The sequence below is a fragment of the Hetaerina americana genome, unplaced genomic scaffold (assembly GCF_022747635.1).
Source record: "Hetaerina americana unplaced genomic scaffold, ioHetAmer1.1.p SCAF_86, whole genome shotgun sequence".
Lineage (NCBI taxonomy): Eukaryota > Metazoa > Arthropoda > Insecta > Odonata > Calopterygidae > Hetaerina > Hetaerina americana.
The window spans coordinates 330,681-344,522 of NW_027287494.1; the positions used below are offsets into that span (position 1 = coordinate 330,681).

At 40.5% G+C, this 13,842-nt stretch overlaps 1 protein-coding gene across 1 annotated transcript in view; it reads left to right on the top strand.

Annotated features, from left to right (window-relative positions):
• The window catches only part of LOC139698461 (uncharacterized), a 359,062-nt gene that overhangs the window by 90,779 nt on the left and 254,441 nt on the right, over window positions 1-13,842 (top strand). The window contains exon 3 of the mRNA XM_071597343.1: window positions 5,752-5,941. Coding sequence (XP_071453444.1) covers window positions 5,752-5,941 — 190 coding nt within the window. The remainder of the gene's footprint in view (window positions 1-5,751; window positions 5,942-13,842) is intronic.

Genomic DNA, 13,842 nt, shown 5'->3' on the forward strand with positions numbered 1-13,842 from the left:
CTTCCCTTTCCTTTAACCTTAAACCTCAACCCTCTTCTCATCCGTCTTCATCCCCACTATCATTTTCGTGTTTATTTCATCATCACCCTTTTCTCCTCACACTTTTTTCCACCACGCCGTCTCTCCGTTCCCGAACCCTTTTGTGCACCCTTTTCTATCCCACTCCCCCCGTTTCTCTCGCAGCAAACCCACCGTCGAGACTCTGATTAGTTCCTTGTTCTGGGGTGGGGTGAGGGAGTAGCGATCATTTTCTTTTTTTAAGGCGCGTTTCGACTGCCACAGTCGGCTCCATCCTGCGGGCTCTTCCTGATCAATCCTTGGCGTTCAGGTCTCCTTCCTCCCCACTCACCGGGAGTCTTCCATTCTTTTCCGTTGTTTCCCCGCTGGCCACCTTAGGATTTTAGAATTTCTCTTCCCGGTGAAGTTAAGCCTTGCTAGAGTGAAAACGTGGGCCCACTATCTCCTCCGATATCCCATATATATTTTTCCTATGACTTGGATTTGGGAACGCATTCAATGTTAATGGATTTGAAGAAGAGATGAGTGGTTTTAAATCCTCGTGAATTGAAAAACAAGATAATATTCCTTCTTCGGTTTTACCACGTGGTCTCTCGAGAGCGGGGCAACTCCCTGGCTAATGAACCTTGGTGTGGTGTTTATCTGCAGTGGATTAAGAGTTTACGAATTTTCATGTCTTGAGTGGTTATCCCCTTCGTAAATACGATGCATGAGATTAAATATTTCTCTATAGATCTAATTTCCAATCGTCCATGGCTTTGGTTTCCGTATCCTTGCGTCGGTGATTGGGACTAATGCCGCTCGCAGGTTAACAGCTTCTCGGGCCTCAAGCCCTTTGGAATCGTTCCCTCACTTTGACTGCCATGCTTCCTAAGGCACATCAATTCTTTTATTTAATACAACGGTAACAGACCACCCGGTACGCTTGCGCCCTGCGTACCTTATTTTTATGCATCCATATTTTAAATGTTCTTTATTTTATTGTGTCGCTGAAATTCATCTAGCAAATATTATGGTCATAACGACTTAGATCTTCAAAACAAGAAAAGTTAATCATTTTTACTCATTCTAAGCCCTTTTAAGCTTACGTTAAACGATGATGAAATTTATGTGAAGATCTTTGCAATTTTATAAGTTAATTTATGAGTATATAACGAATACGTTCCTAAATAATAACTAATTTTCTTAATTCAATTCTTTGTAACAAACGCACACTTGAGAAACACACCAAAATGGCATATTGCGTATAATTGACTGCCTTGAATTCGTTACATTTGCTAACAATTACCCTTGTTGGAGCATGATAGGAGTTCGCGGGAAGGGAAGTGTTGCATGGGATTATGACAAAACAATATCTTTCATCGAATTTAGTTTCAATATTACCTTTTGTATTCGAACATTTTTAGAAAATTCAATTGGTTCAGAATTCATTACTTATTAACGATGAGTTCCGCCGTTGATCGAAGAGGTGTTCGTTATCTCCAATTCGGATCAGCCACTTTCCCAAATCCGTGTCCTCATTCATAAGCCACTAATCACATACTAAGGATTAGAACGGGATGCTGAGTCAGTAATTGGTTCCTCTCTGATTAAATATTCACTGGTAATTGAATAGCAGCTCCCCGTGTAGTCGGAAATTCTCTTCATTACAATATCCTGGGAGGTAGTTTTGTTGGCTGGATTCACCGCGAGCTATTTTTAACCCTTTTATTGTCTACATTGATTTTATTTTTGTTTTATTTGGAGTATGGGATAAACACGTTTTTCAAGGAACCATTTTAGCATGTTAGGTAGTTCGCGTTACTAAAAGTTAATTACCAAAAACGGGTGTTAGAGTTAATAGTTAGGGCTTTGAATTTATGATCAATCAATGAGAAAATCATGAATTTTATCCCATAGTAGACGAGCAAGTCGTTTTAATTATTAAATATTTCAAATGTATTTAATTATATACTCGTATCTTCAAACTCTGCGCATCGCGTCTTTGTTTGGTAAACGATAGTACAAAAAGATTCTTAGAATGGTTGAACATCCTTTATTAGTTCATGTGTTAACGGAAAGTGAAACTCTATATTTATAATTTAAAATGAATAAAATTTAAGATAACTAATAAAACGGATAAATGAAAATTTGAGGTTTACATGTTAGTTGGAAATTGATAACATAATGTTAAATATTAAGCTCGCTTATTCATATCTGAAAGAGTTACATCACAGTGCTTCTGAATTATTTTTGAATTGGCCTCCCGAAAAATGTGGAAGAAAAGTTCAAGTGCAGCGTAGAACCTTTTCGATCGGAAAGGAGGAATAAATGCTTCTCATATGCTCTCGTGTCAATGTGACGGTGGCATGCGATGTGGCATGCGCGTGTCGCGTCCCCGTGAGAGCTTGTTGACCCCCAAAAAAGCGGGTCCACCAAAACAAGATCAAAATAATTAAATTTTATCCCAGGTTATACTATCTTTTCGGCAAGTAATATATTTTAGTGTTACTATTATTATAAATGAAGTACGACTCTTGAAACCTGTTTTAAAATCAAAAGCAAAGCAAGTGGGCCTTAAAATGGGTTCCTCTTCAAGATGAAATTCAAGTAAAATATCATGCACTTTCAATTAGTTTGAAAAAATTATTGAAGAGAATTAAATGATTTGTAAATCCAAGTGGTTCAAATTACACATATAAGCAACAAGAATTTTCTTCTCCGCCATGTGTAGAAATGGCGGAGATATTTCAAGATAATACCCAATTTAAAAAACGATATTAAACGCTTTTATAAATGATTATCGTAGATTTTACAACAAAAATGACGGCTTCTTAATGAATACAGGTATCTTGAAGAAAAATGTACTACACAGTACTGTTGGGGTAAAACACCTTTGGTTCCTTAAAATTTTTCTGAAATTCGGACATTGTAAAACCATATTCACAGGCAACATTCCGACATGTTTCCAGGACGTTTCCTCAAGATCGACACTGGCAAATGTGTTGTTTGGATCCATCAAAGTCGCGATATTTGTTGGGCGAAGGACCACACCTTTCCCATTCCAATTGGTGTGCTGTGATGATTCCCCAGTGCCCTTATCCTGTTTTATCGCCTCCCCCTTTGTTCTTGTATCGCATAGCAGTTTATGGGTACCAATTTTTGATTATTGAATCCTGGTTGATGTACAGTCTTGCTCCGTGCATTCTTAAAGAAAATCTGTTCCTCTACGTATAGGACCGGAGTTCTAATCAAATGATGACATTCTTAGGACTAGGAATTATACTACCTTGATCAAAAATTTCCCGGAATTTATTCAGAAAATTAAAAATACAAGTTTATTCATCTAAATCTATATTGTCCCCTTCAAAGTAATCCCCATCGACTGCAACACACTTATGCCAGCGCTTGATCCAATCCTCGAAACATTTTTTATATTCGGTTTTCGGTATGTCCATCAGTGCTTCCTGCGATTTTTCCATTACTTCCTCTCGGCTGCTAAAACGCGTTCCCCGTAATGGTTTTTTAACTCGATTGAACAGAAAGAAGTCACAGGGAGCCAAATCAGGTGAATTCGGTGGCTGTTGGATGGTATTTGTTGCATTTTTCGTCAAAAAATTACGAATAATGATAGCACTGTGCGACGGTGCGTTATCATGGTGCAAAATCCACGAGTTTTCTGCCCACATTTCTGGTCTCTTTCGGCGAATTGCTTCACGCAAACGTCTCATAACGCCCAAATAATACTCTTTGTTTACTGTCTGGCCTTCTGGCAAAAATTCATGATGCACTACACCGTTGTAATCCATGAAAACCGTCAGCATTGCCTTCTTTTTTGACTGAAAACGACGTGGTTTTTTTGGTCTCGGCTCATTTGGTGAACGCCATTCACTTGCCTGATGTCTGGATTGCGTGTCGTACTCATAAACCCACGTCTCGTCTCCAGTAATGATCCTTTTGATGAATGTGGGATCGGATTCAGCCTCGCAAATCATGTCTTTTGCGACGTCAACACGGTCTCTTTTTTGCATGAAATTGAGGTCTTTCGGAACCAACTTTGCTGCTACACGACGGAAACCCAAATCATTAACCACAATGTCTTGGGCGGATCCATAGGCAATGTTCAAGTCCTCCGCTATTTCTCTGATGGTTAATTTGCGGTTATTGACCAACATTTCTTTTACTTTATCAATTTTTTCACCGACTTTCGATGTCGATGGTCTGCCACTGCGTTCATCATCTTCGATTGACTCACGACCACTTCTGAACCGCTCGTGCCACTGGTAAACGACCGTTTGTTTTTAGAGAATCGTTGCCGAAACACTTTTCCAACATTTCCAACGTCCGTGCGCCACTAAATCCGTTTTTTACGCAAAATTTAATACAAGTTCGTTGTTGCAAATTTAAATCCATTTCTGCAATTGTAAAAAATCACCAACACACACAGAGATAGATGTACTCTTGGCTACGTAACTTTTGCAAATGTCAAGTTATGACACTAAGATTTAAAGGGAATATCAACAACAGATGTACCAATTTAACAAAAAAACAGAACTCAAATCGGAACGATGGGAGCGCCACACGGTGGTTATTCCGGGAACTTTTTGATCAAGGTAGTATTTCCTGGTGTTCTCAGGTGACACTGTACTTACTATAGCGATGCAATTTCAAGAACTTTGTGATGTAGCATTTAGAGGAAAGCAGTTATTTCACACGGTTGGAATGCCCAGAAATCAGCGAAGGATGTCGTTTGATGTTTCGCCCTTGATGGACTTGCCATTTCGCGTGAAATTAAATAGGTATAAATTACCAGCCTTCAACTTAAGCTATTATATTTTCCTTTAATCGAATAGCTGGTGATTAGTTGGTTTAGTCTTACGAATTTTGGTTTATTTGAAAATTGGTCAATTTAAATGTTGTTCGAATCTAGTTTTGGCTGAATAGAACCTTAATTAATTAGAACCATTGGCATGATGAATGGTCGGTGTATCTAATATTATTGCATTTGACTTTTGGTTGATTTCAATTTGTTTCGAACGCTGTGTACAAGTTATTTACAACGTTATGTATTTGCACTTGAATATTATTCCGGGTAATTTAAATTATTGATTATTCAGATTTTTAATTCCATTTTTTGGATATTTCTATTTTTCATTATAAGTTATGCGTATCCTTATAAGTTTGAGGATTTAAGAACCGGAGAGCTAACCTCCTATTTTATCCTTCTTCATCTTCGAGCCATCGCGAACGGCGTTCATTTCTACGTATACTACTGTTTCGGGCTTCGGTCCGTGGAAGTGCTTGTTATCCATATTCCACGTTCATTGAAGTATTTAGTATAAGTATTACAAGACTTTGTACTTAACTTCGGACTTATTGGCTTATTCACTCCCACAGACAAGTATGTGGAAAAGTACAAAATCTTTTAATGTGGATCGTGGATTCAATTTTCTTTCTTCACTGTCATATGTTCTGCTTTCTCTTTTCCTTCATACAACGCAACTTCACTTTTAAATGTCTTTTTATTGGGAAACGTTTTAATTTTTTCAAAATCTCCCTAAGAGATGGACGCTTTTGGATGACTTCTGGAGCGATTTCTGGAGTTCTTGTATAATCTTCATCGTTTCATTAATCCACGTCCATACCATATTATGATTAAAATTTGGCTTTTGCTGTCGACTCCAGGCAGGTCCGGACTCCTCAGCAGTTGATCCCCGGCATGTGTTCTCACCGACTCCGCTCTCTCGCCCCTAGGTTCCTGTGGCGTAAATTCCGGCCCCGGAACGCCGGCGAGGGGGACGGCGAGGCCGTCGGGGCCGGAGGCGTCGGCGGCGGCTATGACGGCGTGCTCCACAGGGAGGGGAGCGGCGAGGGCGCCAAGGCGGACGCCGTGGGTGGCGCCTCGGGAAACGGGGCGCACCTCCTGCTGCTCATGCCGGACGAGGTGAGTCCAGAGGAAAGGGAGCGTTGAGCGGAGGCGTCCATCATTCCTAGGGTACCTATTTGACACGATTGAGGGCTCGTGCGAGGCCCACTCGTTCTAGACCTCAGAGGCCTGCGATTACTTCCTCCTTTGTCGTCGACGTCGGAGGCGGGACACTCACCTCCCCCCCCCAACCCCACGCACCCCTCCTCTACATATAGGAGGCGTCTCGTGAATATTTTTCACAGCTTTTGGGTAAAAATTTGAAATACTAACCATGAAACGTCAATTTTGCTTAGGTTAAAAAACTCGGTCTTATGCATTATGAAAATTCTTTACAAACACAAATGCGAAAAGATATTCTCGTGAACTACCGCGTGTGAAATGTCTCGGAATAATTGCAGTCATGCGCATTGTGCCATCACTCAAGAGGCTAAGACTAAACAAACGCTAAGACATTTCAGTACTTGAACATAAATTCGATGCCGAGACTGCACATTTTAGGTGAATGATGTTTTTCGCGTGAAATTCACTTAACTGTATTCACTTAAATCAGCTGATAACTACGTTAAAATTAAGGATGCGACAGTTTTTCTGAACTGTAGTTTCAGTTTCTTTGAATTCCTTGATGATCAATTGCCTATTCTCGAACGAGAATGTAAATCAATGAAGAGACAAATCAAAATTTCAAAGATGCACCTATGATAAGACGTGTAAGTTCCCCACTTTCTGATTTTCATTGACATCTGAGCCCATTGGTGGAGCGACAGTGACGTTTTGAATTTCTAAAATTAAAAAATATGAGTTTGTGAATGGTTTTCCTATCAGAAAAAAGAAGTTCAAGGCGTGAAAACGATAGAGGAAAGATTTTTCGGAGTGAAGAAGAAAGGACAAATAGATACAGGAGATATAGAGAGGCAATGCGATGCAGCGGACGGTAATAGAGAAGAGAATACTCGGAAATTAAGGGAAAGGGGGGGAAATAATTTTCACTTAGGATAGAATTGAGGGAGGTAAAAGAATTCAGAACTAAATAATGAGTTACATTTTTGTCAACCACGGAGTTTAAATATATTTAGTATCGTGTTAATTAGAACTTAGAAGTAGACTAGCACGGAGTGCCACGGTCCATCTTAAACTTTTTCTAATCAGAATGCTACTATTAATAACAATTAGAATATATTTACCCTATTTAATTTTTAATACTTATTTTATGTAACAATACATATGCAAGAAATATCCTTTTTGACTTTCAAAATTTAAGTCGGCATATTTTTGTCATATTTTTGCTTGCAAGTTAACAGACAAAAGTGAGCGTCATACATGGAATCATAATAAATTCATTGAAGACATTCTGCGTGGTTTGATGGGCTTCTCCTGGCAAATATCAGAAATCCTTAGTTCGAACGCAGCATACAAAACAGGGTTAGAATGACGATTATTTCATTAAAGAGAATACACAATGCTCAAGGCTCGCATGGAAATGATTAATGAGTGATCAATTACATCAGCCATCGATCATGCCTCGCAAATTTGGGATTTGACGAGATCTGTGGAATGGATAATGACGGTCTAATCTCACATAGACGTTTCATAGACATTGTAGTATAAACTTAACTGATGTCTCAAGATTATTCATACACGATATCGTCTTATAATGTCAGGCAAACTGAATTAACGAGGTAATCACTGAACTAAGTAGCTAATGTCCTCGGAGAATCTAGCATTTTTTCCTTAATACCTTAGCGTAGCGGCCGGGCGTGTATTGCACGTCACTGTCCACTGCGGGGATTTGGGTTAAGTCCGGGGTGATGCCCCCGAGTGGGGTGAACTAAAGGGGTGATTCTGTGGGCACAAGCATGCATAATAAAGCCGTTGGTGTCACAGGGAATTAGGGAATGGATTTCCCTAATGTGAGTGCGTTTTTAGGGATTTTTGAAGCTACGAAAGTGGTGATGTCTCATTTATCAAGCCAACTTCCAGGTTAATTCCGACTTTTTTTTACCTTTCGAGTTCTTGCGCTTTAATTTTACTTGCGCACGGTTACGAACTTGCCTTTCTATTTTAATATTGAATGCTCTTTCATTTGCATCGTAGTATATACTTTTTTAAAAATTTGTGACTGAATTATAATATCATCAATATTTCGTAAGATTACCCATTTCATGGCATATTATGTGTATTTCTGGTGACAAACCTGTGTAGTAGCTATATTAAACTGTAAGAATTACCTTTTGCACTTTTGAAATAAAAACTATAATTAAAAGTGATAAATTTGGGGGCTAATATTTTCTTATTCTTTTTTAAACATTGTCACAGGAGTTGCCGAGTTTATTTAGTTTTTCAACAAAGGCTACCCCACCACTCACAATATTTTTATGACGAATTTCAATGGAAATTGTAATTAGCAGGCCATATCTTGAGCCATGGAATAGTATCAAAAAGAAAACGAGGAGGTTTTTGTGCCATCGACTTAAGTCGAATGATTTTCCCCTGGTATAAACAAATATAAAATAGTGATTTAGACACTGTTGCAGATAATAGTTGAATTGGACCTCCGGTAGACGTTCAGACGGAACATCAATTATTTCTGATATTGGAAAATTGAAGAAACTGAGAATTAACCCACATCTCATTAGCCTTGTGCAGATATGACTCAATATTGTAATATATTATCTCAGAATTTCAAAACATCAATTTCACAAAATTCATTCTAATGAATAGTGATTCACGGTTGAAATGAGCAAAAGATATGCCCGGATAAGAAAAGATTTACTTTATACATCTGTTGTGAACCTAGGGAAATAAATTATGACTGCACAAAAGTTATCCCCAAGCTTTTCTTTTTTTATATTTTCTATCAATTACGACATCTTTTTCGTGGTTCCCCTAATTTATTCTTCGTTATCTCAGAGGTTTTGCGTCCGAGAATGTTCTATTCACCTTAGACTTGTTTTTTTTAAGTTTTTCAATCCTAGGATTGATTTACTGATGCACATATCTTTGCATTCCACTACTGTATTTGATTGCAAGACAAGGCTGCATATTCTAGGGAGAATAATGTAATGGTTTCCCGTTGCCTTCCACATCGCAGTACTGCGCGCGATACCTTGCACTTCACTCTCGCCCGCAGCTGTGACAGCTGATGCCGGGCCGGCGCACCTGGTCTGTGCCACCGGTGCCCAATGGTGAAACTGCTGCCTTTCATCATTAGGGAGTAGGAGTCTATTGTTCCTTGTTGCCTCGTTCATAAATTCCATTAGTGTCGTTTTTCTGTTTATGTGTGGTTGCCTTACACTTGTAGTATCGGATTGAAAATATCTGTCCATATATAAAACGGTCTTCCCGGTATAGTGTATATTATATTATTCATGTGTGTGTGTATATATATATATATATATATATATATATATATATATATATATATATATATTAAATTTAGAAAATTTGCTTCTGATAAATAAGGGCTTACTAAGAGCACTACACAAGTACGACCTCGAGTTAGAATACCCTTTTCGTTTAATTATATTTGCAATTACTTCATTTTATCTTTTTAGGTATCAGAAATGCTACATCGCACGTTCAATTAGACCAGAGTTTCTCATGTCACATTTTTAGCACGTATTATATGCTTAAGTCACATTGACAAATTTCTCCCTGGATAGCAGCTAACCTCTGTCACCAATCGCTGTAATTACGAAGAGATAACTCATTATCGACGTGAGCGTGCATCGGAACCCTCCTTTTTGACATTATTTCCAGTACGGTTGACCTGTATCAAGATTAAAATCTCCCCTCGATCCAAAAATAGGCTATTTTATCCGACTCAAATCTCTTTCCCCTCAAAAGTGTTATCAGGCTAGAGAGAGAAAGCTAATAATTGATTCGGAAGGGCTCCGTTGCTTTGTATACCGCCTCCATTCGCCCATCCTCCTCACCACCCCATTCGTCCTCGGCCACCCCATTGGTCCCACCATCCCCCGCGGGGCTTTCTCTCCCGTTCCCCTTGTATTTATAAGATGCTTCTTCGGCGGAGAGAAATTTCCCGATCGAGGCCTTTGATACGCTTCCGCAAATTCCCTTCCGCTTCTCGGGACGGTTGGATTCCATTGATGCCATCTCCAGGTGATTACAAAGTCAAACTCTCGGAAGTTCTGCCTCCCCCCCACTCCTAGGCGTCATCGGATGGGGCGGCGGGGGTATTTGAAGTACGCCGGGTTAGGGCGAGCACCCGCCCCCACACGCCCGCCCTCCCGCGGCCGCCGTCCAAACATCCCCTTGGATCCCTTGAGCGAGCCCCGTCTCGCACCGGGCGAAGGGACGGGTTCCCGTCCGGGAGACCCGCCTCCTACGCCTTCCACGGGATCATCCGATCATCCCAAGTGTTCTTGGGGCTACGGAGGTCATTTTTTTCTTTTCTTTAGCCGTGTCTTCTCCGCCTGGTTTCCCGTGATGCCCCGGTTTTTCCCACGGTGTTTGCCTTGATGAGAGGCGTGATGTTTTCCATCTTTACGGGCGCCTTTGAAATAATTCTGGAAGGTTTTTGAGTCTCTGACGCGCGGGTAGATCGATGCTCTGCGAGATACTGAGGTCAGTCAACATTCCAAGGAAGGAAAGATGCGAAGACAAACGATGGCATTTATCATTTTTGTCGATAGTTTTCGCTTTATAATAGCGAGACAAGGTGACTTACCTTAGGAAAGCGTAAGGTTTATTACGGGATGACATTGCCACCATGAATGTGAAATGAATGATAAGATTGAAATTTGGGGGAAAATTCGGTAAAATATGTGCCTACGTAGCAGAAGAAATGAAAAGAAGGGAGGCAGGGGCAAGAAGTGGAAAGTGCTGGAATTCGCGCATATTTTTGTTAACCATGCATATTCGTTTGGGGTTAAAAGTACATGACCAAGTGTGACATCTTTGAGTTATTGCCGCACCATGTCTTCATTTAAATAGTGACGGCGATTACGCCGTACTTTCACAAATTATGTTAATTGCAGAAATTGTTCCGTCGCAGCGCCTCGAATCTTCGATTCCCTTGTCTTCTAATCGACTGAGGAGTAAAATTACGATTCAGCATGTATAATTCCACCTTTTTGGAAATTATTTATTAGCATGTAGCATATCTAGCACCACTTAATTTACAGTTCAATAACATCCGTGCTACACGTATTTCATTAATTACTACACCAATTTGATTGCTGTATGGGACTAGATAGCAAAGCATTACTTGCGAAGAATGTTTGAATGACGAAATCTCTACCAGATTATTGATTACTCAGTGTTCTTGCAAATAAATAGCGCAGAAGTAAGCATTTTTTTGATAATCAATGGAAACAGAATCCTTCCTGCTACCTAAATATTAAAATGCCAACATTTATTTAATATGTGCATAAACTCTGAATACAGTGTGGTAAAAACTCATTTGGGATGTTTCCTTCATGATTTACTCCCCTAAAACTGTAAAATTAACCTTTATAATCTTTGTGCATTAACTTACTCGGCACGTATGCTGTATCCGTAAATCAACGACGTAATTGGGTCATTACTGTAAAGCAGCCGATTATTTTTATTTGCGATCAATTTCAATAATATGCCCTAATTTTGAATGAAATAGTAAATCATAATTATATGAATTTAACTTCCTTCGCTGTTATACTCACAAAAATGCAATTGGAATTTTCTTGAAAGCTGTTCCATAAGGATGGGGTCAACTTGGGCCACCTGTTCTGTAAACCTGCTCAGTTCAGGATAAGTTTTCTTAGTCTCTTGTCGGAAATCATTGCGACGATGAGGTGAGGGCATGCATTGACTAGAATACTGGGTTCCCAATGAAATGTGCGAGTTACGCTGAGCGACGGATAACGTCCTGAAAAAATTCCGTGAAAAGGCTATGGGAAAATATTTAGCCAAAAATCTGATTTCAAAAAGCTTACACCGAATGCCTTTCCTGAAAATACACATGTACAACCGTAAAATCAATATAAGTTTGACTTAGGATGTCGTAAACATGGCTGGGAAAGGAACTTCATACGTCGCTCTGCCAATTCCACGGAAGGTAATTGATATGTTGGAGAAATCAAACCAGTGTAAGGGATGATCATACATTTACAATTAGAGCAAAGCACTTTCAGATGGGAAAAGCAGTTCCTTCATCCTTAAAAAGGAAGATATCGTATCCCCGAAGGAGCCGTATATTTTGTTGAAACATTTCGAGGCGTATTTCCAAGTTTCTGCCGATGTATTTAAAACATAACGGTAAATATAACACTTGAAAACGTGCAATTCAATCATGTGAGTCAGAGTAACAATGTTAATTTGTTGCGGTTTTTGGTCGAAATAGAACACGAATTGAGGTTGGCCCGTGCCATTCCCGTGACCCGTGCCATAGGCACGATGGCGCGAGCCAATCGATATGCTTAGGTTCTCAGAAATTCTCCAACGGTGATTCGACGATTGGCCAATAATATTGTCCTTACTTCATCTTCTTCACTTTTCTTCTGTTGTTGACCTGCTCGGGTATTCGGCATGCTCTTCGTTGTTCACATCTTCTTTGCCCTCTGAGTATATTTTGTACCATCGAAATACGTTTCTTTGATCCAAGGCCGCTTCTGTTTATACCACAGTCAATGTTTGGAATGGGTCAGCGTAATTAATTAACATTTTTGGGAGCATGCAAAAATCGAAGACAAGCCAAAACACGTCCAAGCAAAACAGCTGTCAACAATTACTAAACTTTCAAATTGGCCGAACTTTTCGGCATGAGTGAGGGATATGAGTACCAACATAACGCCACAAAAATCGAAAATCAAATATTCGTAACTCTCGAAAAAATTCAAATTTCGCGATACTTTTTTAACAGGCCCCGTATACATATATGTATATATATATATATATATATATATATATATATATATATATATATATATATATATATATATATATATATAGAGAGAGAGAGAGAGAGAGAGAGGCATGAACAAAAACACAAGGCAATTAGTGTTTTCAAAGAATTTAGCGTCCAATCCAGTTCGCTTCCGTGCTGGTGGTGGAAGGATACATGCATTGAATGGAGTTGGGGGGTTTGGTCCACATTGGCTGGGGGCATTTTCCTCCCTCCCGTGTGGTCACCCCCCACCCGGTTCATCCCCTTCTCCCTCGAGGACCCTCCCCGAACGCCAACGTCCGGCATCCTCCGGCACCGTCCGGCGCCACCGCTGGGACCAGAAGGGAGAATCGGGGCGGCGGAAGAGAGAGGCCTAGGGGGCGAGGGTTACGTCGCAAAGGTTTGGCGTGTGCGGGAAGGAAGAGGGTGGGGGAGATGGTACTCGTCTCCGGATGCCACTGGTAGGACCCTTCTCTCTCTCTCCCCCTTTCTCCCTTTCTTCTTTCACTCCTACTCTCTCTATCCGTCTCTCACCCCATTTCTCTCTATCTCTCCTTCTTTCTGTCCTCTCCCTCCTTGTCCTTCCCTTCCTCTCTTTCATATGCGTCGTTTTTCAACCGCCTACCCCCTCCCTCCCCCTACCTCCTACCGGGACCCACTCCATCCCTTCCTTCCCTCCTCCCAACGCGCCCAGCATCGATTTCTTGGGACCAGAAGGCGGGGGCGTGGTGCTGGCACTGCCGTACACACTCCGACACGCGAACACTCACTCCCGCCATCTCGCCACATCCCCTCTTCCCCTCCACCATCCATTCCTTCACCACTCCCACCATACCCGGCATTTCCGACTCATATCTATTCTGTCGTTATTTTTAACTGAGAATTTCATCTCGACACTTTACCCATAGACTAGGAGTCCCACAAAGCCAATAACTTAGATAACTGAACAATATTGTTCGTCGGTTTTTTGTAATTTTAGGGCGAAGCACTGTGGCTCGCCGTTTCTTTTGATTGCGGTCAGGATTGTCGGAAA